General features: G+C 45.6%; 2 protein-coding genes across 9 annotated transcripts in view; both read right to left on the bottom strand.

Annotated features, from left to right (window-relative positions):
- Positions 1-1,111: 1,111 nt before the first annotated feature.
- On the bottom strand, positions 1,112-14,875 carry ACAD9 (acyl-CoA dehydrogenase family member 9). Its single transcript, XM_040076616.2, has 19 exons — positions 14,868-14,875; positions 14,580-14,817; positions 13,023-13,116; positions 11,551-11,652; positions 11,270-11,376; positions 10,419-10,519; positions 9,668-9,746; positions 9,059-9,233; positions 8,380-8,453; positions 7,121-7,196; positions 6,365-6,435; positions 5,913-6,032; positions 5,180-5,308; positions 4,346-4,425; positions 3,696-3,822; positions 3,258-3,335; positions 2,668-2,796; positions 1,854-1,926; positions 1,112-1,402 (listed from the first exon to the last, which is right to left on the bottom strand). The coding sequence occupies exons 1-19, from the start codon at positions 14,873-14,875 to the stop codon at positions 1,302-1,304; spliced, it is 1,962 nt and encodes a 653-aa protein (XP_039932550.2). The 3' UTR covers positions 1,112-1,301.
- Positions 14,876-21,111: 6,236 nt separating this feature from the next.
- IQSEC1 (IQ motif and Sec7 domain ArfGEF 1) overlaps positions 21,112-26,103 on the bottom strand; it is a 266,555-nt gene continuing 261,563 nt past the window's right edge. For 7 of the 8 annotated variants that reach the window (XM_040076675.2, XM_058422297.1, XM_058422298.1 and 4 more), the window contains one exon: positions 21,112-25,742. In XM_040076675.2, the coding sequence (XP_039932609.1) occupies positions 25,305-25,742 (438 nt within the window). In that variant the 3' untranslated portion in view covers positions 21,112-25,304. The remainder of the gene's footprint in view (positions 25,743-26,103) is intronic. The other variant, XM_058422301.1, reaches the window with a different exon arrangement.

The raw sequence follows: 26,103 nt of genomic DNA, 5'->3' as shown, positions 1-26,103 counted from the left end.
TCCCTCCCAGAGGAAACCCTCCCTTAAACCCTGGGCAAAACCATCCCCAAGGCTTCCCGGTGAGAAGGGAGCGCTGTCCCGGGAAAGGGGATCCAGGCCACCAGCTCACCTGCTCCCTGCGCTCGCCATGGAGCAGCCTGGGCAGTCCTGGCAAGCAGGGCCACAGCCAGGAGGAGCAGGAGGATCAGGCACAGAGCAAGGGCCATGGTGCCTCGCCCTGTGTCAATCCTGCTGCTCTTGCTGCAACCACTCTCTTCACAATGCTTCGAAATGTCAGCACCGCTGCTGCCGCCGCCGATGCTGCCGCTGCAGTTGTGGCCGAGGACCAACTGCTGGGTCATTGTGGTGCTGTGCAGCCACGGGGCTCTGGGACCTCTGTGACCTCAGAGCCCTGCTGTGACCTCAGAGCCCTGCTGCGACCTCATGGCCTTAGCTGTATCCCCAGAGTGTACCCCTGTCTGTACTAATGGACTGCCTTGATTGTAAATGTTTGTCTTCATCAAAGGGCCATGGCTGAACAAAACCTTTGTTTTGCCTGCTGACGTTGCTGCTCAGGCTGTGCCCCTGGAGATGCTCTTGTTGGCTTGCTCTTTTTGGGGCGCTGCCACTGGAGGAGGTGCAGGCCCAGGTGATCCCACTGAAGGAAATGTGCCCTCAGCCCAGGGACGCTCAGCATGGGCTCCCCCAGCCCCTTGGGGCCCCGCCGCTGGTCACAGCAGCCCCTGCCTGGCTCCTGCCTGCCCACACCATGGGCATCCACGGCTGTGCCCGGACATGGAGCTCAGCCAGGGCTGGTGCCCTGTGGGCTTTGTTGGGGGTAGCACGCGATCACTGGGGTGACAACTCCAGCTCTTTATTGGAACAGAAGGGTTGATCTTGGAACTCTCAGTCGAGGCTCAGTTGAGCACTTCCAGATCGTTTTTTGGCAGAAAAAAATGGCCAAACTTGCCCTGATCACAAGCAAACAGCATGCTCCCGGACACAAACTGCTTCCAATGCCCTTCTGGAATTGGCAACACGCACCGTGGTGCCAGCTGCATCTGTGGGAGCAATGGGGAGCGTGAGCTGTGCCCCACTGCTGAGCTGGCAGCACGGTGGAAACGGCCAGGACTTTCTGTTTTAGCTTTAAATAAAATCTCTTTATTCATCCTTTTCGTATGAAGTTGTCATTAGAAAGAAGTTTTATACAGTTACATTTAGTAAAGACATTAAATAACAGATGTTTTTAAGGTGTCAAATACTGGAACTGCAGCGAATTCCTCCTGGATTTACATTCATCAGTGCATGCTGTCAGGCAGGGATCAGAAGGTCCTGTCCAGGGGGTGGGAGCAGATGTATGCCCTCTTCTCCAGGATCTGCTTTGCAGCTTTTTTAATGGAATCATCCAGGTTTTCCTCAGCATCTATGGAGAAACAGAGAAAAGTCAACTAAGGTTGACTAACAATGAAGACCTGTTCTAAATTTCTTTTAAAAAGTGTTTTTGAATACAAGTGCAATTGTGTGAGTGCCAGGAAGAAAGTGAATATTCTCTTCTAAAAAAGACAAGATTATTACAGACTGAGTTTCAGAGAGCCAATGCCCAACTGCTCAGTACTTCCCAGGATCCAATTCCCTAATTTCTATCAATTACTGCTCAGAAGTATTTGCTACTGATAGATTTTATATTCCTCAAAAAAAAGAACCCTGGCAGTTTGCTTTAGCTATGAAGTGAAGAGACTCCTTTCAACAAGTTCCAGCTCTGCTCCTTGTTTGAATTAAAAGCAGAGCAAAACTCTTCTGTTGGTCACATCAAACCTTCTTTTGATCAGACTGTGAAAGACAGAAGAGTATAAAAGTTATTTTATAGGACTTACATTTTTCTAATTGAGCCATGGCATAATTATTCTTGAAATAGGCTTCTGTGCAGAAGATATTTGTAAGAAGCACCTGGAAAAGGAGTAAAATTGAGTTACAAAATGGTGACTGAATTTCATAAACAAAACCATGTAGTAAAAATATAGTAAAGTAAACTTCTCAAAGCCCTTTGATAATGGAGCCCTGCACCCCAGTCACGTGCAGTGCAGCCTCAGCTGTCCCTTTGAGTCCAGAGCTGCCAAGGGTCAGGCCTGGGATGAGCCTTCACCCAAAACTGCCTCCAAGACTGATTGGGAATCAATCCAGAACAGGGCTCACACAAACAGCAAAGTCTCAAGGCCAAAGCCAAACCTTCATCAGGTTGGATTGGTTTTAACACTGAATTGTAGCAACTTTGCTCATGCTGTAACATAAATGCTGCCATGAAACTGTACATGAACTACTAAAAACTGCTGTCCTGTTCTGAAATGCATTGCCCGAACACTGTTGTGATTATGGTGATTATGTGTTGTTACTAATTATTATATGCAAAGAGCCTGGGAAGAACTGCATGGTGTTAACAGATTTGAGAGAATGTGCAGAATCGTGATGAGGTTCTAAATGTCTCTGTATGTGCTGAAGAAGTATTTTAAACATGTTTAGAGTGTGCAGCTCAACAAGCAGAGCCCCTGAGAGGCTCCTGCACTCTGGGCAGGCTTAGCCACTTTCTGCTGCACTTTTATGGGAGAGTTTGCTGTAATTCCCCAGAAATGCAGCCCGCCTGCTCCCAGGAGCACAGCCTGAGTGGGAATGCTGGTGCTGAAGGACGCTCACCTCGTGGTCGTGGTTCCTGAGCCCGATGCTGATGGAGCGGCTCGCCCGGGAGATGGCTGCAGTCATTGCATACAAATTAATCACCACATCTGCCACTCTCTTCAGCACCAGCTGCTCCTCCACTATAGTCTGGGAGAGTGAAAATCATTATCACTTTAAAATCATTAAAACTTTAACCAAACATCAGTGTCCATACTTCGCGCTTAGGTCCAGCTTTATTTTGCATGAACAGGTTCTAGCCTAGGTCAGAAATTATCAGTCAATTTTTGGTTAGCCAAGCCGTACCTTTTACAGTAAAATTGTAAAACTGCTGTGTGCCTTAAACCACTTTGCTAAATGCCTGCGGCAGCAGGATTTGTGCTTACACAAGGGGAAGAAAACCAATTCACTGAGGGTGCTGGTGCTTTGGTTTTAAAAATGTAACTTGTCCATTACACTGAGTTCAGAATGTCAGTGTGTTTTCTCACACCCAGTGAGAAGGTGTCATGTGAAGGAAGTGCTGGGTCCTGCCACACTCACTCCCCTGCAGGTTCCAGTGAGGCCCTGAGGATAAACTATTCAGTAACAAAGAAAACAGACAAAATAGTTACCTTGCCAAACCTACTTAGCAGGCCCCTGACTGTAGTTCCAAAATAATAAACGTTTTCTTCAAGTTTCTTGGCACTCTCCTATAAAACAGAACAGAAAATACAACAGTTTGAGTAGTTTTGTAACAAAAAAGCAGCACACCCCCACCCCTTTTAAAACAGGATACTGGATTTTCTCTTTTTCAACACTGATCCACCCTGCTGCTGAAAGCCACACAGGCAAACTTAAAACTTTCCACTACCTAGCTTAATATGTCTCTATTACAAACCCACATTCTTGCTTATGGTCTCTAAAGCTGGAAGCCTTTTCCAAGGTCTCAGGTCACATCCTGTATTAATTTCTATGTTTGGGCCTGCATGCATAAGGTTTAGAGAATTTTCTGTGCCTGGATCTTCCACACAGAGGGAAAAATAATAAAGTCTCAGCACCGAGGCCCTTACCTGGAGGCTGGGATGCACCACCCCACGGTCACCTGCAAGGCCCAGATCCACCTTCCTGCCCAGGGTGTCCTGTACCCTGGTCAGGAACTCTCCCAGGGCCACTCCCATGTTTCCTTTCTTGATTGCTCTGAAATATTGGAGAGAAAAAAAAGGACTGTTAAGGAAATTCCAGGAGGTCCAGACATAACCAGCTGAAATTCCAAATGCTTTAGCAAAATGCCCGCAGTTTGTCCATGAATTACCAAGTCTTGATTCATTTTACTGTGAACTCTGGAGAACAACTGTGGTGCCTTAAGAGTCATCAGCTGCTCCCCAAGACACCCACAAGGAATTCCAGAGACCAGCACTCAATATGTACAATGCAGCTGTTGTGCAATACAACTTCATTCAGACACAAAATATTCATTACTGGTCTTGAAAGAAATAATTACAGCTTATGTAAAAGTCTAAGATAAAATGCATTAAATGCTACAACTCCTAAATCTATGAACCATCCCATTAGAAAGACAAAGAGCCCCTGTAACACTGAACTTCCACAGGCAATAAATAGAAAATACTGCAGGTTTTCCCTATGGTTTCTTCTCTTATCTCTAAAATTAGCAGATTCTGTTTAGTTTATTAGAAACTATTAACAATAAATAAGAACATACTTGATTTTGTCAGTTAAGATCTTCCCTGCGTGCTGCATCCCTGTCAGTGCAATGTACATTCTCAGGATTTCATTGGTTCCCTAGATAAAACAGAAAAGAAAGTGAGACAGGTGGGTAGCTAGAGTTCACAATATTGAAGTGTTTTCCAAGCAGGTCTCTTGTGCCTCTGTGCCCTTCCCACTGTTCCAGTATCCAGTATCCCACCCACAAATTGCTGCCTTCTTCCTTATCTCAGTTATCATTCTGATTTCGTGGGGCATTGCAGAAGTCAAGCTCCTCATTATTAAACACACAAATGTATCCCAATGAAAAAGAAACCAGGCTAAATACATTTTGAGTGAAAAAAAGTTCTGCACTGTTCCAGTGAAGGAACATTTAAATAGTTGCAGAACTGCTCAAAATGAGCTGAGTTAAAATCAAGTCTGGCAGTGACTCCGATGTGCACATGGACGGCTCACTGACAATCCAGCTTGGAAAGAGAACAAGCTTCAGAACCAACCTTTCTTCTAACAGAAATGCCCATCAATAAGTTAATTAAACTTCTAGGTTGATCTTTTGTGAGTTTGCCTACTTCACTTGTGAGAGGCACACAAAAGGAAAGGTTACTGCTGTAACTCACACTGTGGTCAGTCTATAAAAGCCTCCATAGCTTATTTTATTACAGGGAACTACTATTGATATTCCAAAGAAAACAAGGTTAGTCCTGCAGTGTTATTCTGTTACAGACTTTGAAGCTGAAGAACAAAGTCCTGCTCAATCAAACCTTTGGGTTTCTGCTCACCTTTGCAGAATGTGAACTGCAGTTTGCAGTGAGAATGGGATCCTGGTACTTGCCTCAAAGATGAGCAGGATCCTGGTGTCCCTGAGGTAGCGCTCGTAGGGATAATCCTTCATGTAGCCAAGGCCTCCAAGGATCTGCAGAGCCTCACTCACACACGTCCAGGCACCTTCAGAGCTGAACACCTGCCATGGTTTAATCACCAGTGAATAGCCCACAAATCAGCAATAAAGACAGCATGTCCTGCTCTGGGCTTGTGTCTACAGGACACTGCTGCCGTGTTTTCTGTGTGTTACACTAGCCCTGTTAACTCGCCTGGAACAGCGTCCCTTTGGCTCAGGGGGTTTGCTCAGACTCAAACAGTGCCCTCACAGTGCACAAGGCACTCTCCAAAAGGGCACACTCCAGGGAAACGGGCAGCCCCACATGGGCAGAACAGCTGCAGCTGTTTGGCTGAAGCCCAGAGCAGGAGTTTTCTGCAGTGACCACACCGTGAGGGACACCATGGCAGCCACAGCCTGGATATTCCACAGGGTTTGCTCTGCCAGCAGTTCCCTGGGACAGCTGGCACCGAGTGTAACCGAGTGTCCCTGTGCTTGACCCCAGCTCAGGAGGGCTCTGATATTCCCAGCCTGTTCCCTGCAGGTTTTATTTGGTACGAGTCTGAGCTTGAGCGATACAGAGAGAACAGCAGCTATGCTTTCACCTGGCTGCAGTGCTCCTCTCACCTGTGTGAATGCAGCTCTCAGACCTCTGCTGAGCACAGAGCCCTTCCCCAGCACTGCTCACCTTGACCATGGCAGCCTCCACGGAGCAGTCAGGGAAGCCTGGCCTGTCCATCATCCCTGCAGTCAGGTAAGCCATGCTCTCCATCACGTAGGCCTTCACAGCCATCAAACTAAACTTCTCCTGCCAGACAGCAACGTGAGGAATCATACAGAAATTCAGATGCAAAAGGCCACAGACAACTCTCAAACTTAAAAAACCCCCGCAGTTGTAATATCTTTGACATCATCAAATTAATCAATCAATTAAAAGTACCACTTCAAACCAACAATGAATAAAAAAATACTTTTATGTATCTTTCATTCTGGACATTGAAAAGATCAGTGTACAGAAGTCAGCACCAGGTTCACACAAATTTCTAGCAAATCCTTTAAACTGGTACAGCCAAAATATCCCCAATGCAATCTATGTCCTGGCACTTAGCACAGAGATTTAGGTGTTTCATTTTTTGTTACCTGAATTAATCCAAATTGGCTGAGTTTCTTATTGAATTGTTTCCTGGTACAAGCATACTCTGATGTCAGTTCTTTAAAGAAAGAAAAACAAATCCATCTCAGAAGGGCTGTGACAGACCATTCCTGCTGCTGGTGTCCTTCCCCGGATGCTGACACTCCAGTCAATGCTCAGGAACACCCTGGCTGCTCCAGAAGCAGCATTTTGTGAAAATCACCCTCACACTGATGGTGTTGATCAAGTCTGGGACCAGCTTGTCAAAGGCTTTTGAACCAGAGGTGTGAATTTGCACTCTGAGAGAAGTAATCAGTTTTGGTGCTAATGGATTAGAGACACTTCTGCTTCTGTTTTGGCAAATTACTGACAGAAACCAGTTTTATTCCTAATTACTGTGTGCAGCTTTGAGCCAGTTATTCAGGTGGGAGGTTCTAGGGGAGATTACACCTTCTAAAAGGTGATTTTACAGAGATTGTTTTCTCGGGAAGAAAATTATACCTCAGGGAAGTCCAACGGAGGCAGCAACCTCCCACTCTATGAACTGAACCTACAGTATATTAAAGGAAAAAAAACTTTATTTCAAAACCTCTGCAAGCAGCTGCTAATAACTATTTTTCAAAAACATATCTTAGTGTTTTAAAGATGTCAAAGCATGTTATGACAAGATCAAGACTCCTGCTCCCACTCTCAATGTCCTGCATTATCTGTCTCACAGCAGTTTCTGCTGGCACCCAGCCATCCAGAGCACCCAATTCACTCACCTATCAACTTTTTAATCATTCCAGCAGAGGCACTGCCCATGCTAAATCTTCCACTGTTGAGGATATTCATGGCAACCTGTGAAGAAACGGATGGGGATTAGGCCACATTTCCAAAGGCCACGCTGCTCGCTGCGTCCTGCTTCAGAATTCCCTGGATTTCACTCCTCACTGGGACACCCTTCCAGTCCTGGGAAGTGCCCTCACATCAGTCACCACAGCACTCAGCATCCCAAGGAAAATGCTTCAAAACTGGGCATTTCCTGCCACCCATTGCGTCCAATTTTATATCTGAGGTAGATGATCCAGTGACTTGGAAATAATCTCTATTCCAATGACATGAAGGTAAAATGTAGATAAAAATGTATTTATCTGCAGCTGGTAAACAACATTCCAGCTCAGCCACTGCTCTAGTTTATCAGATGAAGAAGAAAACCACAATATTTCTCCCTGCAGCTGACCTGTGGTGGCTGCTGCTCTCTGCCTCAGCACGCCACAGAAGGGAACAAGAATGGAGGTGTAGAAATGAAATACAGACCAGTAACACATAAAAATAGATTTTGGAGCCTGGTGTTGTTTCACAACATGGGTGACTCGGGTCAAAGCTGTTAGGAAAGAAGTCACTGTCTTACATTTTACCTTGTCAGGAAGACACCACAAAAATCTTTATTTAATCTCTACTACATTAAGGAAAATTATTTAATTCAGCATTAAGGCCTGGACTTGCCTGCTACAGCAGGAGTAAGAACTGCAAATCCCCAGGTCACACTCTCAGATAAAGGTGACACAGCAAGGCCAGCTGTGTCTCTTCCCTGGGGTCCTGCCAGCATTTCCTTGTGCAACAATCCAGCCCTGGAGAAGCTCCTGACAGCTAGGGCACCTTGGAGCTGGGCTTGCCGCCAGCCATTCCTTGGGACACTCATTCCTGTGTCTCCCTTTCCACATTCTGCTGGAGGAGCCAGCAGAGGACATGTTCCCCATTCAGGTCAGAAGGGCAGCTGAAGTCACTCTCTTTTCTGAGGGGACACCACGAAAAACAACCAAAAGCCCGACCAGAAGAGAAGAAACAGACAGAAATGTGAGGTGATGGCACACTGGGCACTGTCCAGTGACACCGATTTACAGATCAGTGGGGGAGTCTGTCCTCCAGCACTCTGCAGTGTGGCAGCGCTCACACCACCCACGAGGAAACTTCAGTACAGGGGGAAATCAGTCTCCTTCAGGCTTTTAAAAATCACCAGCAGTTACTGTCCACTGCTTACCTTAAATCCCCCTCCAACTTCTCCAATTACGTTCTCTATAGGCACTTTGGTGTTTTCAAAATGTACTTCACAGGCTGAAACACGGAATTAACACTTGATTAAATATGACACAATATGACACTTTTAAATATGAATATTTAAAAGACATTCAGGAACTTAAGTCACTATTTGTAGCAAGAAATGAAGTTTTTGTAATGCATTGTTTACGACAGAATTACACGTGCTTTGCCAACAAAGCGAGAATTTGGGAAAAGGCTGTAGTTGACATCAATGACTGATGTGAAACATTAAAAATGTTATGAATGCACACTGTGTAAACAGAGAACTACAGTTTCGTCTTTATTTTTAGTTCTAAGGAACTGATTGAACAGTGACCAAGATGGTGAGAAGCTGCAATCATTAAAAAGTGATGAAAGTGGACTTCCAGATTAAACCTATTGGCCACTCAATCTCCCGAGTGATTTCTTTCACTGCACAGTGGGTGAACTCCACAAAATGGATTTCTTATTTCAGACCCCGCGTCAGGAAGGACTCCTAGGAAAAACCAGCTAATGAAACATGAAAATTACACTGTAGCATGGAACAGGTATTGCTTTGCCTCTGAATTCAGATGATCAAACCAAAATAAAACATTAATCTATTGAAACCATTTCTGCTAACAATTTTAGGCCATTCTTACTGTTGGAGCCTCGAATGCCCAGTTTATCCTCGGGTTTCCCGTGCGTGACACCGCCAAAGTCCCGCTCCACGATGAAAGCAGTGATCTTATCCTTCACCTGCCCGTCCTTATCCACAACCTCTGTCCTGGCAAACACTGTGAAAATGCTGGCCAGGCCACCATTGGAGATCCAGACCTGTTTTTCAGAGAGGGAAGATGTGTCACTGTTTCTTTTAGCAGAAACCTTCCAAGCAGCCCTATTTCTACTTAAATATCAAGTTTCCTTTTAAAATCTAGCCTGAAGAATGAAGAGATGTCAAAACACAGGTTTAGGTTTCCTTTTACCTAAGCTGTGCTGGAGAGGGCTGATTTACTAACTAAACCAAGCCTCCCTGAAGCTGAACACACAAGTGGGTGACAGAGAAGGAACCTGGGGTGGTTTTCTATTTTTCTTACCAGGGGTTTAATGCAGTAATTCCCTAACAATAATTTTCTATTCTCTTTGTACCTGGTTATCTTTTTGACACGGTTGCTCTCCTCTAGCTTGGAAATCTCCCAATTCCAGACTGATGCAAAAGCCAAGGACACTTCCTAACAAAACCCTTTCCTGTTCCCAATCTGAGTGGGTACCTTGGAGCCATTTAACAGGAAGTGTTTCCCATCTTCACTCAGGGTTGCTCTTGTCTGGATGGATGCAGCATCACTCCCACTAGAAAGCAAACAAGTTATTAATGTTTAAAGAAATAAACATGCTTTCAAAAACCAGAACTGCATATTCCCCTTCTTCCCACCATTTAAAAAGGAGGGGCTCTTAAACAGCAGCGTATCAATTTTAGCTTTTAACTAACAAGGAAGCTCGCTAGTTTGAACAGCTCTAGAAGTTACCTGAGGGGACATTTCTGCTCATTACCATCTTATCAGGGTTATGACCTGACCAGAATGTGCAGAATGCCACAAAAGCAACTTTTTGGAGCCACACTTTGAGCTATGTGAACACACAATGAGCCTGTCACTTAAGTAACACCCAAAATTCTTCCTTTTGGTTTTGGTAGCTCCCTCAATACAGGCTTTTATATTTTGAATAAGAACTGAAAGCATCCTAGAACAGTCACAGCACATTATTTCTGATGTAGCACAAAGCATCCTTTCAATTCATGGAAGAAATTAAGTAAATGAATTCCTGGGATGGGAGCAACAAGAGTCAGGGAGCAGCACGTTGGGGAAAGAGCAATTACACAGTCAGGAGCATTCCTTTGAAAACTAAAAATAAACCACAGATTTATATACTGAAGCCACAGGCCCCAAATAATGAAGATTTAAGCAATGAAGCAATGCAGATGAAGCAGTAACCCCCGCTTTGGAGCTGTGGGGGCAGCAGCACCTGCCAGGCTCGGTGAGGCAGAAGGCAGCAATGTGCTCCCCCGAGGCCAGGCGGGGCAGGTACTTGGCCTTCTGCTCCTCGGTGCCAGCAATCAGGATCCCCTGCAGAAACAAGCACAGAAAACTTCCCAGCATCACCCTGTGGGAAAAAAGAGGCAGCTGACAAGCCCCAGCACATTCAGAAAGCGTCATTTGCAAGTTTTATGGCATGGCGAGAGACAGTTTAATAAACAACAGACTGCATTATTAATCAGACATGAAAATATTTTTCATTAGCATTGTCTGCTCAATTCCATGAGGAGTTTTCTCTTGCTGTAACAAACTTAGTGCGGTTTCAAGCTTCTTTCTGCCATCCATCCACCACTAAAAGGTAAATACCTATGGCTGTACTAAAGTTCAAAGTTGACACACTTGCTCTTAGATGAGTTTTCACCTTTGAGCTCCCCAACACGCAGCCCCAGCCAGCCAAAGCTGCTCTCTTCTGAATTCTCTCCTTTCTCATCACCTGACCCACCCTAAAACTCTGTTTATTTCAATTCTATTCATTATAGCTACTTTAAACAAGTTTGGTCAATTAAAAAAACCCCAAAAACCAACAAAAACAATACAGCTTGGGATCCTTTAAGGTAGTTTTTCTAAGAATAATTATCCCGACAGTAACTTTCTTGTGTACTTCCTATCCAGCCTTTCGGTCTTACACTGAACCAGTGGCAGGGGCTGCTGGGGACACCAACAACCTGATTTGTGCTTCCCCAGCAATTCTGATTTGCTCCCCCCAAGTCCCCCCATTTTTCACTTCAGCTTTTCCATGCAATCTGTGCAGAAGCACTGGAGCCAAAGCCGCAGCATTACCTTCAGCCCAATGGCCTGATGAGCTGCCAGGGTCACTGCAATGGAGCCATCCAGGGACGTGATTTCTCCCAGACGTGCATACATGGTGTTTGACAGGCCCAGCCCACCTGGAACAGGCACCAGGTTTGATTTCAGTACATTTATCGTGCTGCTTCCCCCCAAAAAATCCATTTCAAGTACAGAAATACAGGAGTGCAAGAGCTTTAGCTGGAGAGCTGCAAAAGTGACACAAAATGCACCCTGTAAATGCACTGGGTTGTTCTTCTGTGATATTTACTCACCGTACTCCTCTGGAATCTGCATGCCAAAGAGACCCAGGTCCTTCAGTCCCTGTAAGGTTTCAGGTGGGATTTTTGCATCTTGATCGATTTTCTTTGAGTCCACTACAAACACAGAAGTTTTTCTCATTTAACACTGCGTTTCTTAGTGCCCAGGGCAGCTGTGAGACTGCAGCATTCCCCCAGCAGGAGACTCCTCATCCCCAGCTTCACAAGAATTTCTTCTTTCTAGCTTCAGCCGGACTCTCCTGTTTGTTCTCACAATATATTCAGGAAAAAGACTTGGAAGTGGGAAAAATCCAGCATTTATTTCATTTTCTCAAACATTTCTACCGGATCTGCATGTCAGCAGATTCCAAGACTGGAATAAACTAAGTATTTCCAGAATTTTCTATCTGAACCAAGTCTAGGTCATGAATAAAAGGAAAAAAAAAAAAGTACATAAATGAGGTAATTAGAAAAGCTTGTTCTTAGGAGGTTTTAGATTCTTGGGGGATTAAGAGAGCTGTTCTGTACCATGGCAGTGAAAAGAAACAGGAATCATATTTTCTCCAGACTCCATAATCTGACCCTTTTATTCCTCTCCTAAACATCAAGTTGTTTACTCCATAAATTATGTTCCCCCACAGAGCAAAGAATTAAAAAAAAAAAAAAAAAAAAAAAAAAAAAAAAAAAAAAAAAGTAATTTGAATAAATTCTTTATTTACTGCCAGGGAGCAACACTACAATTTTAAAAGTTAAAATCCCCTGTACCTCAGAAACTGTGATGTGTGACAATCACTGGCTTCTCTAAACTCCTACATTTCCAAATTCCTTTGGAAAACCAGGGCTGGGATCTCTGTCAATGGGGAGTGTGAGACAATGCTGTTTAACTGCCCCAGAAATTGCTGTCTGTGCAAACCAGAGCTCTGCAATTGTTCTGGGACTGGCTTGTCCATGGCAGCACTGATGGAAGGAACACCCTGCAATGCAGGTGAGTAACAAGGCCTTTCCCAAACAGAATTATTACTCTAAGGCTGAAAAAACAGAAAGGCTTCTGATATTTTGTAGCTTCTCAATGAGCCATCATTTCTGAGTATCTCTGCTGCTTTTTGCTACAGCCAGTTTTAGCAGAGTACGACAGTTAAAAAGGGAAAAAAGGGAAAAAACCCCCCCACAATATATGAAGTGGTAAAAAGCACAATTCAGCTGAGCTTAAACCAATTTCAGATCCCATCTTTACCCCAGAATGCTCTAACATCCTTGGTTTTTTTCCCGTTTTAGAGACTTAATTCTTCTGATCAGCACCTAAATAGTCCCCCCAAAAAGCCATAAATGGACATGCCACAGAATCAGCATCACTATGGGAGCAGCAATAAATGCATAAAATAAACTGTTTTAAGTATAATAATCTTATTCAACTGCTACAGCTAAATCATTTTGTAATCATTTTGTAATCACTAAATCACCTGCATGGATAAAAACACATAATATACCTTCTTCATTGAAGAACTTTTCGACAGGTCCCACAAACTGGTTGACCTCTGCCAGTTCTTCATTGCTAATTTCTGGGTAAGGAAAAACTTCTTCCTAAAATAGGAGAAATATTTAATAATTTTTAATACACAAATAATGCAGTTGAAATAAAAATTACGGGTGATATGCCTTGCAAAGACTCTAAAACACTGTGCAAACACCAAACCCAGACCAGAGGGTGTTACCTGAACAACAGAAACATAAGGGAGAAATCAAGAGGTTTTTAAAGAACTACAAGGATGCAAAAATCCTTCATCACCCGTGAGCTTTGTCAGTGTAACCCTATTTAGGGATGGATAAAAAATGAGTTTAACTTGTGTCAAAATCAATGAACTGTTCTAATGTTTCCAAAGCTCAGCCCATGAACACTGTCCCTTGCCTACAGCCAGCACATTTCACCTGCTGATGCCTCGAGGACGAAGGGGAGCGAGTCCCAGCACTCCTTATCATCACCAGGGTGTTCTGGCCATGACCTGGGAGCAGCACAGCCTGACAGGTTTGAACTGATAAAAATCCCAAGCAAGGAACACAAGAAGTGGGAGGCTACGTGAGAAGCGCACTTCTCATTTTTATTGCCTTTCCCCTTTTAAACAGAAGAATTTACCCCTGTCTGCACAAATCTGTTCATAAAAATCTGAGCAAAAATTCAGGACCTGGGAAATGCTAGAGATTTTCAGAAAGATGTTGTATTGAAACTGGAGAAAAAAACCACCCCAGACATGTCTGAAGAGGGGTTTAACACCGTGGAGCCTGAGTGCTGACTGCTGTAACACTTCACCTGACAAGCTCTGTTGCAGGAGACTATTGTTCAACTCATTTCAGCGGATTTGAGTTATTCCTTCTTTCAGTTTCTTTCAGTTTACTTCACCCTGCAACCTCTGATAAATGCACACTCTAAGCCTTGCATCAACAAACCCTGGTTAATAGAGCGTTCTAGCTCAATGTCAATTTCCTTGTCCAGCGGCATCTCAAAGCACGACAAGAACTTCAATCTTTCCTATCCAAACCCTAGGCAGAAATTTACAAGAAGTCTCGCTCCTTGGTGTAAAAACAGAGAACAAAGCGACGCAGCTTTTGCGGCACGCCCGGAGCGTGGTGTGCAGGGACACGCGTGTTTCCAGGGGGATTTGGGGGGCTGGGGGTTAGGGCAGCTCCTGGGTGCTGGTTCTTCGCGTTATTCTGAGTTAAAAATCGCGTGCTCTGTGTGCCAAGGTGTCACTCCAGCTAAGGCGGCTCCAGCCGAGGGGCACCCGGACACCAGAGCCGCCTGCTGCCCACGCTGTGCGAGGGCAGGGAGCTCTGCGGGAGCACGGCCGGACCCACGGGCCGCGGGACAACCAGGCAGGGCCGGGTGCTGCCGTGGGCTCACCCCGACCGCTGCGGCCCGGCTGGGAAAGCGCCGGCGGTGCCGATGACGGTCACGTCCCGCTCGGTGCCGGCCCCGCCGTGCCCTCCCCGCCGTCCGCGGGTGAAAGGGCAGCGACCCGCCATGGCCACCCGCATCCCCGCGGACTCACCTTGCGCAGGGTGCCGAGGAACAGCTCCTTGGCGAAGGCGCGGCGGGGCGCGGCCGTGCGCAGGCCGCGGGCTGAGGGGCCGGCCCGGGCCCAGGGTCGGGGCCGGGGCCGGGCCCAGCGCAGGGCCCGCAGCAGCAGCACGGCGCTCATGGCTTCCGCTGACGGCACCGCCGAGCGCCCGGCCCGGCCCGGCCCCGGGGCGGAGCACGGCCCCACAGCCCCACCGGGCGGTGCTTCGCTCGTAGGGGCCGCGGGGATAGACCCGGTTACAGCTTGTCACAGCCCTACAGCGTCATCGAGCGGTGCTTCGCTCTCAGGGACCGCGGGCATAGATAGACCCGGTTACAGCTTGTCACAGCCCTACAGCGTCACCGGTCGGTGCTTCGCTCGCAGGGACCCCGGGGATAGACCCCGGTCACGGCTGGGCTCATCCGGGCGGGGCACGGCCCCACAGCCTCAGCGGGCAGCGCTTCCCTCACAGCGACAGCGGGGACAGCACTAAAGCCGCTCACGGCTTCTCTCCCCCGGCTCCGGTTCCTCCGGTTCCTCCGGTCCTCTCCTCCCCTTCCCTTCCCTTCCCGGCCCGGCAGCTCCCACCGGAAAATAGCTCTTGGTGCATGCAGGGTGCCTTTGAATGGCCTTCCTGAAGCGAAAGCAGCAGTGCGGGCCAGCCGGGGAGCAGCACCACAGACAGGGATCGCTGCAAACCGAGCGCATGGAAATGGCCCCGAAATCTCCATCCAAGCCTAACTCCCCCTGCTCCGTGTGTCAGGAGCCGGAGCGGGGTGGTGTCGGCAGCTCCAGGCGTCCCCCGAGCGGCCCCGCACTCCTGCAGCCCTTTCCACATGTCAATATGTGCCAAGGGCAGACCAGCGTGTCCTGCCGGGAGCGCTGCCCTGCACCGAGCATTCCCTTCCCTCCTTCCCCATCCCTCGTGCCGCAGGTTCTGTCTTTTTTAAAAGTGCCAAACCCGTGTGAAATTACTGAGCCCGTTACCCGACACTGCGATCTGGTTGAGAAGCACTCAGTGCTCGCCTTCTGAACAAGAATTGAGGTTTGGGGCATCATCACCCCACGGCTGCTGCCTCACTGGCAGGGCGCTGGGACTCCTCACTGACGAAGAAAGGCTTTCTGCGTGCTAAACTTCATTTACTCGAAGGTAGAATTAATTTATTTGAGCTATTTCTTTCAAATAAAACAACCCCTTTAAAGGCTGCCATTACTCTCTTATTTTAGGCATCTCCACGTCCACCTGCCCTCGTTTTGCTTTGGTCTGCGTGGAACTGCAGAATGTGACCAAAATGCCATTTACAAGAAGAATAAGTAAACACAAGCTTAATGAACTCTCTTATTTTGCTTCCTTTACTTATGACTCGGAAATTGAAACCCCTTTAATCTTGTAATAAATTGCCGTGGTTGCCTCTCGACTGTACTGCAACTAGGGAACAGGAGGGGCTGAGAGTGAGGGGACAGGAAAAGGTAAGGGTGTGCTCAGCTCTGGTTGAGTAACATCATCCTACTTTTAGTTTTGAAGGGTGGAAAAGCGAGAGGTGATGTCTAATCCTAGCAGGAAACAATGGGTGGGGAACGCTGGGCTGGGTGCGGCGCTTTGCAGTCCTCGGGAAGCAGTGATGAGGTGTCGGTGCCTCTATAGGCAGTTGATGCTATGGATAGAAGGGGAAAACCCTCAGCCTGGTGACTCGTGGGGTTAACGGGGCAGAGCCAGCCGATGTCACTCTGAGAGGGCCTGGGTGGCACTGCCACGGCCGTGCCACATCCCAGCTCTGGGCAGGAGACACCGTCCTGGGGGTCAGGAGAGGGGTAGGTCCCACAACGCCTCCCAGGCTGAGTATCGGGGATGAAAGGGCTGAACTGAGGCCACCCTCTCCTGAGACAAGTCAGGCAGGTTCTGGTGATGCAGGGGTCATGTGGCAGCTTGAAAGAAAGGGAAAACAGAGCGTGGTAAAAAGTGCTTGAAGAAAATGATCCAAAGCAAGGCTGGGCAGTTGGGAAGCACGGGGAAAAGATGCCTCATCAGAAGTTCAAAAGAACTGAAGCAGCAGCCAGCACACCCCACCCCGTGTGTTCATTCAGCAAGCACGAGCATGGCACCGTGAGCGTATCCTAAATAAACTCCTGGGGTTTTCCAGTCACAGGGGTGGCATCACGCCCACGGCACGAGCTGCAGGCAGACCATCCCTGGCGCAGAGAATCCTCTGTTCCTGCGCTGGCACCAGCGGTGCCTCACCACAGGCTTTGTCCCATCCACGCAACCCTTCCAGTGCTGGGTGTAATCACACTCCTGGCAGCTGCAGTTCTCTGCAGAATCCCCCCATCCGGACCTGATACATCTTCACACTGCCTTGCACAGAACTGCACAATCTACTGAAAAAAAACAATAATCAGTATTTTTGCCTTCTGCTTCAGCAGCATGCCCGACCTCTTCCTTTCCCCACTTTTATTTATGACTCCTCTGCTGTCTGTGCCACTGAGGTGTTCTTCCACGTGTTCCCATAATTTCAGATTCCCTTTCTGGGCCAGCTAATCCCTCAGCCGTTCCAGCCCCTCGTAACTCACATTTTGTGAACAACCACAGCTCCCACAGGGATGTCCATTTCAGCCCATTCCACACAGAAGTGGAAGAATTCCTTCCCGAGAAGGAATTAATGCAAGAGAAGTAGAGATCAGTAAATGACTCCATTAAAATTACCCTAAGGTTTTCCTTTTTATTCTTCTATATTTTTCCAGCAGCTGCCTAAAAACTGGCATTCAAGAATAAAATGACCTGGTAACATTTAGCTCTTTGAGCCATAGATATTTACTGAAAAAGTGTCACTAAATTACCGTACAAAAAGATTTACCAGGCTTTGCAGCACTTTGAGGAAAAAGACATAAAATTCCTCCTCTCTTTATTGTTTGCTCCTTTTCAACCTGACACATGGTATTGAAAGTTTTGCACTTGACACTGATGATTGTCTTTCCCACAGGCATGTGATGATGTGCTCATTGCATCACCTCCTGGCTTGGAATATTTTTTTAAAAAGCTGGTTCACAAATGAAATCCTGGGAAAGGTGAGGGCAGGAGCTGGTATTTCCACTTTAGCTCCTGGTTGCGTGCTGTGGAAGGGATCTGATGTGTTTGAAACACAGATGTTAACACGGTCACTGTACAAATACAGAAATAAATTTGTCCAAGCTGTTTTCCATCCACACTGACTGGACTGAGGCCACCTAAGAAACCACCTGAAAAAATACAGATACATCCTGTCAATGAAAGGGATTCCTCACGACTTCAGGTGGCACTTGCAGGGAAATTGTCCATCAGCTCTGCCTGTTGGATCAAAAGGAAGCACTAAATTGCCTCGCGTTGTGAAGTATTTTACATTTTATTTCACATTATGATTTTTTTTTAACCACCAAAAAAGATTTAGTTTTTCAAGCCGGGGAGAATAGGCCAAACAATGTAGTGAAATGGAGTTTGTGGCTCAGTGAGGGGAGGTAAGCTGAACTCGGTGCAGGAAAGGAGCTGTTGCTGTGGGATCGCACCCAAGGAGCTGCAGGCCAGCCTGGAGAGGGCTGGCTTTGTGTCGCACACAGGTGACACTGATGAGTGAGAGCACACGGGCAGCCATAAACAGACCTTGCAGTGACCGGATAAAGCACATCTTAGCACTGTTAATGAACACAGAAGGGAGATGGGTCAAGAACCTCTCTGCCAAAATAAACTTTATTGCGCTGTAATGTTGGAGAGAAGGAAGGAGCTCCGTGAGCAAGGACAATATACAGGACGAATCATTAAATAAAAATGTTCTTTCTTGTTGGAGGTGGACATAAAGGAATATTAGTCAGCAAAAGGAAGGAATAATCAGCCAAGAGCACATGGGGAGCTGGTGGAAGGGGAAGATGCTCACAGGGGTGGGCACCTCCCTGCAGGGTCCCACACTCAGCTGAGCTCTGCTCCTACTAAAAAAATCACTACAAAATCAGACTGGCAATGATGAAATGAATCCATTTCCAGCCCTGGTTCGCTCTGATCCCACTGCTGAGTCACAGAACTCCTGCAGAGTCCCGGCTTTTCCCTGGACACAACCCCAGGCTCATTTCCTCATCAGAAAGGAGGAAAAACACATCTGTGCTGTAGCAGAGCTGAGAAGCTGCAGAGAGAAGACATTTCCATCATGCACTCTGAACATTTCATTTGCCTCGGAATGAATTTCCCCTGCTCATCTTGTTAAAGACAGCTCGTTTTTGCTTTGCTCATTACACAGACCTGTCTAAAGCTGTGTGTCCAAGTAGGAAAAATAAATGCAAGCTCCAGTGGTGTCATTTCCCAGCAGAGCTGATGAATTGCACACTCCTGTGGCTGCTTTCAGCTGCTGTCTCTCGTGAACCGTGCTGCTAATTTCACATCTCAGTTACTGCAAAAATGCCAAATAAAGGGGATTTTTTTTTTTCATCCCTAAAAATATGCATTTATTCACATGGCAAAAATGATAGATCTAAACATTTGATAAAAGTGATGGCTTCAAGTCAGCATCACCCACACAACTTTTATTGAAGTCTTGCTTAGCTGAGGAAGTACTTCCAGCAGAAATTTTAATTTAAGTTTTTCCTAACTTTCATGACCAGCCTCATCCTGCAGTTGATTTATTTTTGCTGAGTAATATGAGATTTGGCTTTAATTCTTGAAATAATAGGAAACAGAAAGAAGGCCTACCAAAAAAATATACCTAAAATGAAATATTTTTGTAGTTTAGATATTTCTATTAGATTTGCTGTGCTATGTTGTCTTCCAGGAATTTTATGTCAACAAAATATGGCAGCAAAAATCACTAAGTAGGGTAAAAAATCCAGAAATATTCCTTTGGATAAGGTGTACCTAATGCAGCTGTAACACAGGGTGGAGATGAATGAAACACTTGCACAACTATTAAAATAAAATAAATATATGATAAAATACCATACCTGTTTTTATGAGACTCTGAATGACAATCAATTATTAAGGCCAACTGGAAAAAACAGAGTTAAGTAGAATTCACTGATTGTTGAGTCGACAAAAATCTGAAGAAAGGCACAGGTAAACCATTTAAAGTTCTTTATTTTGTTTTTCTGTCCTTTTAATCTTGCACTTCTTTATTTCAACCAAAAAATACAAAAAATACGTGTTAAGAAATTGCTGCCTAGAAGAGCTTGAGAAGTTGTTTATTGCATGGCAACTCATTCCTGCCATCTGTGTGTGCACTGCCACGTGCAGACCTCTCATCTTCTCAAAATGCATTCAAATTCTACAAACCCTAATTTCTAAACCAGGAATAGAAGTATCAGTGAGGATCAGCTCTGCAAATTCTTCTGCTTCCACTAGAGGATGTTTCTACGGTACAGAGGCACTGGCCACCTTCTGAGGGGTCCCACAGCTCAGAGGGTGCCACAGAGGGTGATGGTAACAGGGTACTCACCTGTCAAAAAAAAAATCACTGCTGAAGATGCACACCCTGAATTACAGCCCTCCTGAAAGAGGTCATGGTTGACTATTCCAACAAAATAATTCAAGAATCTCCTAAAATTTATAGAAAACAGAAGCAGACACAGTATTTAGTTTAATTGACAGCTGAGCATTAGCTTGGCCAGGTTTTACAGACACACTGCAATCCCCTGGGAATGCTCCAAGACCAGAAGACACTGCAATAACCCACAGGTGATTATCGAGGTGCAACTGCAGGATGTAATTCAAACCCTGGGAAGGCCAAAGGATCCTCCTGGGCTGGAGACTGAGCCACACAACAAACAGGGAGGAGAAGGAGTGACTGGGCAGTACTGACTCAGTGACTGAGGGGTTTGGGGGCTCGTGCCCACAGAGGCACTGCAGCTCCTGGGGGTTCCACGGAGCAGCCCAGGGCTGGCACCAGGCAAGGACAAAGGGGCAGAAGTGGGACAGGAGCTCCTGAGGCCACCTGGGGTCAGCTGGACACAGCTCCGGGGCCAGAAACCTGCCAGCACTGACCAGGGCTCGAGGGGTTCAGGAACTGTCCACTCTGCAGTGCCTCCCTGTGTGTCTGCACATCTGGGTGCTGGATTGTCTCCCTGTCTGCACATCTGGGTGCTGGAGTCTCTGTCTCCCTGTCTGCACATCTGGGTGCTGGAGTCTCTGTCTCCCTGTCTGCACATCTGGGTGCTGGATTGTCTCCCTGTCTGTCTGCACATCTGGGTGCTGGATTGTCTCCCTGTCTGTCTGCACATCTGGGTGCTGGATTGTCTCCCTGTCTGTCTGCACACCTGCCTGCTGGATTCATTGCTCTTCAGCAACTCTAGAACCAAATCCATTACAGCACCACCACAGCAACCCGAGCTGAGTGAGAAGGGCTCCCAGACTCCGCTCACCACCTCCACCACCTGATCTTCAGTTCCTGGCCCCTTGGAAGCGAGCAGCAGAAATCCCACTGCCTCAGCAGGGCCAGGATGCCACTGGAAGGAATGTCCTTCATTTCAAATATGAAGAGTTGAAGCTCTTGGATTGCACAAAATGAGAAACACAGAGTTTTAAATGATTTATTTGATTTCTCCACATGATCACAGTTATAGTTTTACATCAATAGGGTCTGTTACTACTTACAAACAGAATGCATATTAAAATGAAAGCACTCCTTTCTTCCCCAGAGTTACAAAAGGGGTCTCGAGCCTCCCCAGAACAGAAGCTTCTTGTAAGCATAATGATTTTTGAAGTCTTTAACAGTCTGCATTCAAGACCTAATTCTAACAGTTTAATACAACTCAAAGCTGATTTAAGTTCCTAGCAGGAGATAGGCAACCTCAAAGTGACTGCAGACTTACAGTAATGCTAATTTACACACTATGTACAATTTAGAGAATTCTCTATTCCCCCGACTGGTCCCATTTTCACCACCCCTTTTCTCTTTTCCGAATTGAATCTTGTTATTGGTTCCACTTTTCTTTGAAGTATATACACGAGAATCCATTTTGCAGGCAAGAAGTGCGATGGTATTTTACAAGGGAACAGCAAAATGCATGCTTAACTGCAGAAAACACACAGCTTCATATGGAACAGCAAGTCAACATCTAGAGATTCAGTGTTTAAATATCTGCTGACTGTCTTTCAGCTCATTTTATCAAGAAACAAGAGGCTTCTGCTGCATGCAGTACATGATGGGAAAATCATTCTACACTGTATGTTAGACTTTTTGGTTTTTTTAGCAATACAAGACGCACATTATATTAGGATGAACTTTGATTTTCTGGTTTTTTTTTTTACATTGTTTTACATTTCATTCTTAACTTAAAAAAATAAAACCCCCAAATATATTTTTGATTGTTGTCCCAGAAAAGATTTTTGTTGTTGTTGTTGCCACGCCTTCATTCTTTACATTTCCCTTTCATTTGTTCAAATCAGCATTACTGCTTTGCCACATTGTTTATGGGAAGAGAGAACCACGGTCACTCTTTGCAGTTCTGTACCAGCTTGTAATTGGCAATGGCATCTGAGAAAAAACCCTCTCCATTCTACTCCTGCCTGCAGGCTGAAGAATTCATTTCAATTCATTTTCTTAAGCCCACGTCCTGGAATTTTCCTATTCTAGGCATGACCCACACTGCTTTAAGCAACTGTCGATCGAGGATGGAGTCAGAGAGGTTTTTACTACAACCCTAAACAAGCAGCAAAGGTCTGGAGACTTGTGCTGACACCAAGACACGTTTGTTTGGTTGGAGTACATAGAAACACACAGTCTAAGAAACAAAACAGAACAAACCAGGGGAAAAATAAAGTCAAGTCCACTGTTTTCTCCTCATTGGCTCGAAAGGACAGAGTTTCCAAATCCTGTGCTCTCACGTGACCAGCCTTGGTCTCTAAATGATCTGTGATTTCACACCCCCTGCGTGAGGCAGGCACAGCCTCGTCCCCAGTGCCCATGGAACCACGTGGAAATGTTTCTGTGCATGCACGTTTGTGACATCTCCTCAACACTTTGGTTCACAAATACATTGATTGCACATGGAAAATCAGTGGGCAGGCATTAAACTGTGGCTTACTGTTTAAGTACAGAATATTTAAATGTAACTCTAATTTACATGAATGAAAGGGGGTTTTTTAAACAATAAAGCAAATGCGGATCTGGGAGATTTAACGTCTTAGATGTTAAATCTCCCAGATGTAATTAACACAACGAGTTGTTAATCAACACAGCGAGTCAGAATTTCCTCTCCACTGCTACTGCATATCCTACCTTTATTCCATATACAGAATTTTACTTCCATCATGCCTCTGCATCTGAAACAAGTACAGACTCCATCACCCAGTGAAGAGGAGCTTTCTCACCTCTGTTTTAATTAAAAGATGCAGTTTCTGAGAGATGTTTGCACCTAAATGGTTCTTCATCTTTTCTGGAACAACCTATAAATTACAGTTAGACTCTACTATTGGTACAAATGTATGAAGAAAAGTCTACATATTGAAATATGTTATCACTTTACTTCAACTAATATCAACAGTAACACTGATATATTTTGCAATTATACAATATGTAGAGTGTAGCCTCACACTAATAACATTAGATGACATGCAGACAGTTCTACTTTCCCTTATAAGAACAGTATATATTTTTTAAACTGCAAGGAACAGAGCCTCAGGGGACCCGGGTGAGCCCTCTTAAGGTAAGCCGCAGAATTTAGAATAGAATGAGTGATATAGAAAAATAACGATCCCTTGTTTTCTCTTCATGGAGCTCATTCTGAGGAGAAGGAGCAGAAGGGGAAAACATATTGCACATGTGTGAAACGAACGTGACTGCTGGAAACGAAAGGCTAAACTCTAGATTGCTGTATTTGCTCTCTGTGGAGGTGAACAAAGTGCTCAGCTTGCAGTTCTTGCTGGTATTGTGGTATCCATGGTATGAAAGGGGAAAAAATGACTGAACCTCTCCCATCCTCCCCACGCTAGAGATGCCATGGGCAAGCCAACAGGACAAGTCACTCTGTTGCTGCCATGTCCTAATCTGGGACGCTTTTATTACACAGAAACCCAACTGGCTGGAGCTGTGATTACTTTTACCCATCTCTTACTGGAACTTTTTGCTCATCCTCTTCAAGGTTTGCTTTTAGGCTGGTACAGTTTTGCAGTTGTGATTCCTTTGTCTCTACTGTTTAGGTGTTAAGTCCTTGCAGTGGCTCAAAGTGCTGAAACTACAAAGTAGGCGCCGTGGATAATTTTGTACAGGATTTCGGGATACAAATCGTAGAGAAATTTGCAAATGGTTTGGTTACAACACATAAGCAACAACAGCACAGCCTATTGTTATGTGATGTCTGGCAACTAACTGGACTATGGAAGTGAGGGTTTGAGCATAAACTCAGCCTGCTGAGTGCTGGGTGCTTCAAACTAACAAATGTGATGAGTAAAAATGGTAAAGCCACTTCGTTGCTAGCACATGGCTACATGGAATTACAGATTTTTAAGTTTTTTTTAATATATATATATATATATATATAAAAAACCCTATACTAAATTCTAAAAGAAACCTTCAAGTTTTAGAGCACTTCCACTGGAAACACTCTGGACTAGAATTCAGCTTCGCTGGGGGTAAAAATGAGAAATTATGGAACCAAAGTAGCTGAGAAGGATGGAGGTTTGCCATTTTCATGTTTGAGATGAATGTTTTTGCAGTGTTTACATGCACCTGGCGGAACTCTTCCCGTGTGCTCGTTCAATCCATATGCTTACAAAAGAAATGTGGATCATGTAAATTCACAGTTATCACAGCCTTTAAAGTGTCTAAGAACGTGTGTGACCAACGCTTGGAGGTGCCCCTCGGTAAGCGGGAACCCTCCGTTGCTACGGAATAATTACTGCATCTTAACGAGTTTGCTTACCTGAAATAGCAGAGCAGCTCTAATACTGATTACGTATGATATCATCGTGTTAATAAAATAAGGATTTATACAAAGCAGTATTGGACTACAACATTTAAATGCTATGTTACTTGGCACGTTTAGTAATGATTGCTTAGAAATCTTAACAAGTCCGGGGGACTCGTGATGAAAATATTGAAATGTTTGAAATCGGTTTCTAACGTTTAATGTTTTTGGTCTACCCTTTCATATGCTACTCATCTATTATACTGTCCTATCAAGTAAGTGGAATTCCTTGTAAAGTCTATATTGCTAGTTTTGTGGACTGAAAAAATTTCTTTCCAAGCACAAATGTTAACTATACAGTATATATATATATATATTTATATGTATATATTTATATTATATAAAGTTTACTTACGTACTTTCATCAACCATATCAGGTCTACTTAGGTTTTTTTTGCCCATTGAGAATAAAAGAGCAAGAATGCAACGCTTGGTTCTGTCTCACTTTTTTCCCTGTGTGGGTTGTTTTTTTTTTTTTTTTTTTCCCATAGGCTAACTTTTCGTTACAGGTGTAAAATTGTCCAGGGGTTTGGTGTAAAAGGTGGCTTTCCTCAGATGCGGCAAGCAGCACGTTCTCAAGGCAAGTTTGGAAATACGAACTGACCAGACGGTGGTGAACATCTATCCGGCAGATAAGTAAAACCAGGGTGGCCCGGGCTAACCGCGATTATTTTATTTAGCGACAGCAAACCTCGCAGCTCGTTAAACGGCCCGGGTAGAAAGCGACGGTGGGATCTGTCGCTTCCCGCGAGCGCCTTAGCAGCCGGGTTGGAGGCCGGAGCCGCAGGAAGGCGTCTGCGCCTAGACTATGGTGCTGATGCCGCTGTGTTTGGGCTTGGCGCTGGCGGAGGCGGCGGGCGGCGGGGGCGGCCCGTGGTGGTGCGGGGCGTGGTGCGGGGCGTGGTGCGGCAGGTAGGGGCCGTGGCCGTGGCCGTGGCCGTGCTGGTGGTACTGGTGCGGGTGCGGGTGCGGGGGCGGGTGGTAGTGGTGGTGGTGGTGGTAGGGCGGCGGGTTCTGGTGGCAGTACGGGGCGTGGTGCGGGTGCGGCGCGGCCGCGCCCTCCGCGTGGTGCGGGGGCTGCGGGGCCGCGTGGCTCTGCGAGGGGGCTTTGCCCCTCTTGCTACCGAACAGGGACCCTAGGAGTGAGGAGGAGTTAGGCATAGTCTGGTGAGGGCGAGATGGACACTCTCGGGTTGATGTCGCTCTTCGGCGCATGTGAGGACTGCTAATGATGGACCCCTAAAAAGAAATTAATAGAAAATAAAAATTAAAAAGAAAAAAAAAAAAACAAACCAAACCCAAAAAACTTGAAATGTTCGAAAAGGAGAAAAAAAAAAAGAAAATAAAAGGATAATAATAATAAAAAAAAAAGTTCACACTGACCCCCACAAACTCCTCCTTTAGGGTTCACAAGGGTGGATTATGCGAAAGAGTTCTAGGGAAAATTTAATCTCCACCTTCCCTAAGTTGCCAATGGGGCACTCGTGCCCTTCTTAGGGGATGTTAAACGTTAGCTGATTTTCTCTCAGCACTTTGACATCAAAAGATATGACTTTAAATTTAAAAAAAAGTCACGGAAGAGTAACATAAGACCTACGAG

The sequence above is a fragment of the Hirundo rustica genome, chromosome 12 (genome assembly GCF_015227805.2).
Source record: "Hirundo rustica isolate bHirRus1 chromosome 12, bHirRus1.pri.v3, whole genome shotgun sequence".
Lineage (NCBI taxonomy): Eukaryota > Metazoa > Chordata > Aves > Passeriformes > Hirundinidae > Hirundo > Hirundo rustica.
Note: the sequence above shows the minus strand (reverse complement) of the source record. Positions and strands in the feature narration are given on the sequence as shown.

Excerpts from the sequence above, each read along its gene's own strand:
- ACAD9 (XM_040076616.2), bottom strand. Across the intron at positions 9,747-10,418 it reads TGCCTCACCGAGCCTGGCAG|TGGGAGTGATGCTGCATCCA; the intron begins GTGCTGCTGCCC and ends TTTGCTTTCTAG. Across the intron at positions 8,454-9,058 it reads GGGCATTCGAGGCTCCAACA|CCTGTGAAGTACATTTTGAA; the intron begins GTAAGAATGGCC and ends TCCGTGTTTCAG.